This window comes from Saimiri boliviensis, chromosome 6, assembly GCF_048565385.1.
Source record: "Saimiri boliviensis isolate mSaiBol1 chromosome 6, mSaiBol1.pri, whole genome shotgun sequence".
Lineage (NCBI taxonomy): Eukaryota > Metazoa > Chordata > Mammalia > Primates > Cebidae > Saimiri > Saimiri boliviensis.
This window is the reverse complement of record NC_133454.1, coordinates 70935814-70942687: the sequence shown is the minus strand read 5'-3', so window position 1 is coordinate 70942687 and position 6874 is coordinate 70935814. Positions and strand designations below refer to the sequence as shown.

Below are 6874 nucleotides of genomic sequence, written 5' to 3'. Positions count from 1 at the left end.
ATCTGCTGCTCAGCAGCTCAGCAGCTTCGCGCAAACGACGGCCTGCTGCTCCTCCCTAACTCCCTTTCCTCATGTAGGGTGTGAAGACGGTGGTGAGGATCCCAGGAATATTTGTTGGAAAATGCTTTAAGGTTCTGTGAACGCCCTCCCCTGGCTAATTAGAGTCATTCCTCTTTCTGAGGCTCAGCGTCAAAGAGCTGTGGGAGGGGGGCTGCCAGGAAAAGCAGGAGGCGCTGCAGTGGGGGGCCTGGGTGAGGGGGCTGGGAGAGCTGGCCCTGGCTCCCGTGACAACTCACTGTGAGGACTGGGACCATTCTCTGTCCCTTCTGGATCTCGGGGTTTCCACCCCTGTAAAATGGGGATAACCAGGCCTGCCTTGCAGAGTCTCTGGGAGAGCATGCGGGAGACTGGATATGAACCCAGAAGGCAGGGCTGAGGGTAATGCAACTTCTTATTTATTAATACATAATAACAATGATAAAGCTCATATCTGCGACTGTTTAGGTCTTTGTTATAACGTCTTGGTCACTTTGTCTGGACTGGCCGTGACCTTCAGCTCCGGGGTCTGGGCTAGGAAGACGTTCCAGTGACCTGTGTGGAGGAGGGCAGAAGAGAGAATGGGCGCATGTGTCTGCACGTGCCCAACAGAGGCAGTGCTGGGGCTGGAGAAGCCCTGGGCCGGGAGGAACTGCAGGGGCCAGGGTTTGGAGCCCACAGGGAGCGTGGAGATGACTGTCCCATCCCACAGCTGGGGCACATGACCCAGCTTTCAAACAACCAACACTGGGGGACAGAGCTGCTTTCCTGACACCTGTTGATAATTCTCCCCCTCTGGGACCTCCCCTCCCCGACGGGAAGCCCCACCTGGGTCCATCTTCCTAAGAGTAAGGTATAGGAGGAAAGTGGGAAACGTTCCAGTAGAGAGGGAGGGGGCAGCACCCAGGTTTGGAGGCTTAGATCTCCCCTGTCCACAGCCCTGTCTCCCCCCACCCCCAAGACCAAATCCAGCCAGCTCTGCTTCACCTTCCCGCTCTGGAGTTGGGAAATCTCTGGCTCAGACTCCCACTGGATTCCTGTGCTGGGAACTGACGTCTGTGGCTGACAGCCCCTCCTCCCAGCACCAGCAGCCTGGGAACTCCCAGAGAGGCTCTGGCCTGTGTCCCTGCCTTCTTCCCCATACCCCGTCCCTCAGCCCAGGCTCCTACCTTCGTGGAGGCCAGCGAGCAGCCGGAAGTGCTGTGCCTCTTTCTGGAAGTCTTGCTTCCTGACTTTCTTGATCTGAGTCAAGTGGAAGATTCCTGAGGGCAGAGACAAGGATGTGAGCAGGAAAAGCAGGAACTTAGTGAAACTGAGCGACCCAGTCACTCCCTCCCCTCCCCTTATTCTGATCAGACACAAAATCCTGCTGATGACATTTCCTCAATCTTTTGAATCTATTCTCCTATCTCGCTGCTGCTATCCTCACCCAGGCCCCTGTTGTCTTGTCTGGGTCACTACACTAGAGTCCTAACCCCTTTCACTCCCCTCTAATCTGCAGTCCTAGCTGAGGTCATTAGCACACGTAGCACCACCCTGTCATTCCCCTTCCCTGACGTCCTGTCACCTCCACAGTGAAGCCTGTGTCCTTCCATCTGTTCTCTCTGCTGACCCTGCTCCTGTCACCAGCACCATCCTGTTCTCATAGCACCCACTGTCCCCAGTGCAGGGAGCGAGGGAGGGAGGGGGGATGCAGGAGGTAGAGAAGGGAGAAGGAAAAAGGAAAGGGGGGCAGGAAGGTCGGCTGGCCCCTGTGCACTGGTCACGCTTTTCTCAGGGCGTAGAACATATGATAAAAATCAATGGTCCTTATTCAGATACCGAAGAACTAGCAAGTGGCAGAGTTACACTGCCTTGCCTGTGCCCTAGCCCTAACCAAATGCTTGACATCCCCCGAGGAGGCCAAGCCTTTTCAAATGCCATTCCCTCTGCTGGAACACTTTTTACTATTGCCTTCTACTTCTACTATTTTTATTTTGTTTGAGATGGAGTTTCACTCTTGTTGCCCAGGCTGGAGTGCAGTGGCATGATCTTAGCTCACTGCAACCTCCGTCTCTCAGCTTCAAGCGATTCTCCTGCCTCAGCCTCCTGAGTAGCTGGGATGACAGGTGGCTGCCACTATGCCTGGCTAATTTTTTTATTTTTTATTTTTAGAAGAGACAGCGTTTCACCTTGTTAGCCAGGCTGCTCTCGAACTCCTGACCTCAAATGATTCACCTGCCTTGACCTCCCAAAGTGCTGGGATTACAGGCATGAGCCACCATGCCCGGCCACTACTCCTACTATTGACACCAAATGAACTCCTAAGCCTTAGCTGGGAGAGCTCCAAACCTTAGCTGGGAAGTCTTCCCTAATCCACCCGAGGCAATTCCTCCTTGGGGCACCCACAGCACCTGGCTTCTGTCTGTGATTGTGCATGTTTCTAATGTGCTCTCATTGTGTCTACTCCTGCCTCCTCTACCAGACTGGGGACTCCCAGAGGGCTTTCTTCTCTGGGTTCCTTGAGCCTGGCCCACATTAGGCATGTAGAATGAATGAATGTATCCCTGGATGGATAGATGGATGAATGGATACATGAACCCTAGGCCAGGCCCCAAGGGGGAATGAGGTACTAGCTGGATCCCCTGATGTTTGCATCTCATGGGGAGCTGGCCACTGGCACCACACATGGCTCTAAAGCCCTGAGCACATGGGCTGTGAGGTCGTACCAGCTGTTACCCACCAAAGTCTCTGGCCAGAAAGAACAGATGCAACCAGCAAGGCCTCTGCTAGGCCAGCACTGCCTTTAAGAAGACCAGTAACTGACCCTGCTTATGGGAATCAGTGCAGGATTCCCACCAAGGGGAACAGAAAACCCTGATCCTGGCACTGAGTTCCAGGAATCAGGAAATGTCCAGTACTCTCCATGGACCCCTAGCCCAGATGGCAAGGACCAGGATATGGAAGCAACTCCAAAGACTCAGGGGCTCTATCATACAGCAGACAACAAGCATGGGATGAGATGGGGATGGGTCCTTCTGCACAGGCCTGCTGCCGCATGCTCCCAGGTCACAGAAAAACTGAAGAGAATGTGGGAGGGATGAGGGTAGGTTCCTACACTGTAGTCTGTAAAGCGTAATTGAAAGGACTGGGTCTCTGGCCTGGAATCAAGAGCTAGCCTGAGGGTCATGGTTGTGCCTCTTGCCCTTTGAAGGGCTGTGCAGGTCTAAGGGCAGGTAGGCTCTATGGATCCTCAATGCAGAGGTGGCACCAATGCGTGAGTCCAGGGACACAGGATAGGCTCAGCTCAGTGTGCAGTCAGATGCCCTTTGGGCTGAGCCATTCAGTGTTGGAAGTGAAGTCACTTGTCTGGAGTGGGAGTGGGGGTGTGTTCAGTCAGGCGCCAGACACCATCAGGCCATCAGGAGGCTGCAGGGGGGCTTTCTTCTCAGGCAGGGCTTGGAATTGAGAACCCTGACATCTTTTCTACTGTGAAACTTTAGAATCTAAAAGATCCTTAACCCTAAGCCAACTATCTGCTTAGATTCTGGTGTCTGGGGCTGACCCCTTGTGTTGTGGCCTCATCTAGCATCTGCCTGCCCACTTTGTTTCCTCGGATTGGGGAAACAGTGAGTGGTTCCCACTGACAATCAACTGTGGGGAGTGTTTGTTTTAACTCCCACAGTCTGGGACAGGGAGGGAACAGGGAGGCTGATGGGGCATTCAGGCAACCACAGGGTCAGGAGATGAGGTGCAGTTTGCTAGTGACAGGATGGTAGGGCCTGGCATTGTGACGTTAATTGTTTTTCCTTTTCTGCTGGGCCTGGTGACGATGAGATTGGCCATGAGCTATGCCCCCACTGTGCCATCTTGGCACACCTTGGCCATTCTCAGGCACCTCCCTAAAATCACAAGGTCACCTCTGTGGAGGTGGCACTGGGGACAGTCAGATCTGGATTTGAATCTTTGCTTTACTGCTTAAACTGTGTGACTTTGAGTAAGTTATTTTACCTCTCAGACTCAGTTTTCTTACTTGCAAAATGGGGGCATTAATACGTACCCCTTAGGTTTCTTGAGGTTTAAATGAAATCCATTATATATAGTGCCTGCCACACACCAATTACAGAGCCCAGGGCATATGAGCGTGAACTCTGGAGCCAGCGTTTGAGGTTCTCACTGCCATCCTGGCTGCAGTGTACCCTTCTTGCATATTTATTTTAATTTTTAGTGATACTATGTTCATTGCCTCTTTAAATCATTGAGGCCCATCCTCATGAAGCCTTCCTCGACCAGCTCAGCTCCCAATAAGCTCCTGCTGGACCCAGGTCACTAAGCCATGACGTACTAAGGACAGAGGCTGACCCATTATGCTCTGTGTCCCAGCACTTAGTTGGGGGCAGCAGAGGGAGAGAGGCCACAGTAAACATGTGACCAAAACCTGCTCAGGGACTGATGGAATCTTTTTCTTTCTTTGTTTTTTGAGAGGAGTCTCATTCTATCGGCCAGGCTGGAGTGCAGTGGCACAATGTTAGCTCACTGCAACCTCCTCCTCCCAGGCTCAGGTGATTCTCCTGCCTCAGCCTCCTGAGTAGCTGGGATTGCAGGCACCTACTACTGTGCCTGGCTAATTTTTGTATTTTTAATAGAGATGGGGTTTCACCATGTTGGCCAGGCTGGTCTCAAACTCCTGGGCTCAAGTGATCCACTCACCTTGGCCTCCCAAAGTGCTGGGATTACAAGCGTGAGCCACCAGACCCAGCCGGGGCTGATGGAATCTTAAGCCTCAAAAAATTGTAAGGGTCATTGAATCTCTAACTGCCCAGCTGCAGACGGAATCCGCACCAGCCCCTGCTTGCACGCTTCTCATAAGTGGAGCTTGCTCCTTCCCTTCCACTGGCAGAAGGCTCTAAGTGTGAGCAAGTTCTTCCTCTCATGGAGCTGCAAACTGCCTCTGCATTTCTCACCAACCCGATGTGGTGAAATGAAAAGACTGACATTTTTAGTGTCTGCTGTATGTCAGGGGCTGCACTGATGTCATGTCAGTTAATCCTCCAAAAACCGTCTTTCCCACTTCTTAAAAGAGAAAACTGAGGCCCAGAGAGATCACGTGATTGCCCAGGGCCACACAGCTAAGATATAGCAGAGTCTGGATTCAAACTGGCAGAGGTAGGATTCAAACCGAAAGCCCCTGCTTATTGTTTGACCCTTGCGGTCACTCAGAATACGCCTGCTCCCTCTCCCTGGGGCAGCCCTTCAGAGCCACGAAGCCAGCAGTCCTGTCCCCCTGAGTCTTCTCTTCTTCAGGCTGAACAGCTCCACTTTCTTCATCCATTCCTCCTACGACAGGGGGCAGAGTAGAGCAGGGAAAGAGCCGCATCTGACGCCACAAGACATGGGCTCTAGCTCCCGTCCTCCACTTACTGGCTGTGTGGCCTTGGGCCAGGTACTTCACCTCTCTGAGCCTCAGTTTCCTCATCTGTAAAATGGGGATAATAATACCTAACTCTCAGGATCGTTGAGGATCAAATGAGATAGTGAATGTGAAAGCACTTTGTAAACTCCAAAGTGCTACACACATTGGTTATTATTATCATCGTCATTTTCTAATCATCGTTCCCTCTTCCACCCCCACCCTGCCAGCCAAAACCATCAGAAGAGGAAAGGAACGTTAGAACTGATTCACACTTAAAAAGAGTTTAGTTTGGTTCATGACTTAGCAGTTCACTCTACCCAGAGGACTTAAGTTTTACAAGAAAGGTCACGAAACTGAACTTTCAGTAATTCCCTTATCAATGAAACTCCTCGCTGGGCATGGTGGCTCATGCCTATAATCCAACACTTTTGGGAGGCAGACGTGGGAGGATTGCTAGAGTCCAGGAGTTACAGACTAGCCTGGGCAACATGGCAAAACTCCATCTCTACAAGAAATACAAAACTTAGCTGGGCGTAGTGCCTCGCAACTGTGGTCCCAGCTGCTCAGGAGGCTGAGATGGGATGATCGGTTGAGCCCAGGAGGATGAGGTTGCAGTGAGCCAAGATCATGCCTGGGTGACTGAGACCCTGACTCAAAAAAAAAAAAAAAAAAAAAAAAGTAAGAAAAACTCCTCTTGACCTTCAACTGGTGATAGGAGCAGACTGGTGAAGAGGGTGGGTTTCTCATAGAATGAGAACTATGGTTCTGATGTCCACTTACCTTGGAATGATAAGATCCACCTCTTAAAAAAGGCTGAACACAGCCAGCCTCCAGGACCTCCTACTTTGAGGATGCTGTGAGGGCCCTCCTGCCTGAGAAGACCCCCCAAGTGCTGAAATCCTGCCATTAGACATCTGTCTATTTCGCCAGGGCAGGCATCACCCTGCCTGGCTCCTCGCAAGGTGCAACAGCACCTTCACCCCAGGAGAGGGAGCACTATCAAGCCTTGGCAGCAGTGGGAGGAGCTTATCAGAACTGTAGAGAACCACAGTCTGGCCCATTATCTCTCTGCATCTTAGAATCGGGGGCTCTTAAACCTGGAGGGGCAGTCAGAGGCACTTGATCAGCAAAACGTCCGTAAGGCCCCTGTGGGGTTTGGGGCACAGGAGTGGGAACCGGCCAGAGGTACACCCTGCTGGGAGTGGGCCAACGCTCACCTTTTACCAGCTTCCAGAGGTAGATCTCCACCAGGTCTGAGGCCTCATGTTCCAGGGCAAAGCGACGCAGGTTATCTGGGCTTGGGGATACCGATGTATGGACAAGGACCCGGCCCGGCGCCTTGGGACACCTGGTAGAACTGATCTCACTGTGGCCAGGGTCTGCCTTGTCCTCTGGAGAGACAAGAATCTTGTGAAGTATTCAATTCAATACACATTGGCTGTACCT

General features: G+C 52.1%; 1 protein-coding gene across 3 annotated transcripts in view; it reads right to left on the bottom strand.

Annotated features, from left to right (window-relative positions):
• Positions 1-433: 433 nt before the first annotated feature.
• Positions 434-6874, bottom strand: part of CHRDL2 (chordin like 2) — a 40061-nt gene continuing 33620 nt past the window's right edge. Inside the window, exons 9-12 of one of the 3 annotated variants that reach the window (XM_003923466.4) lie at positions 6646-6819; positions 5437-5491; positions 1206-1298; positions 443-591 (exon numbers count right to left, since the gene is read on the bottom strand). In XM_003923466.4, coding sequence (XP_003923515.1) covers positions 501-591; positions 1206-1298; positions 5437-5491; positions 6646-6819 — 413 coding nt within the window. In that variant the 3' untranslated portion in view covers positions 443-500. Of the gene's footprint in view, positions 592-1205; positions 1299-5175; positions 5353-5436; positions 5492-6645; positions 6820-6874 lie in introns of those variants that run through there. The other 2 variants (XM_003923467.4, XM_003923468.4) reach the window with 2 other exon arrangements.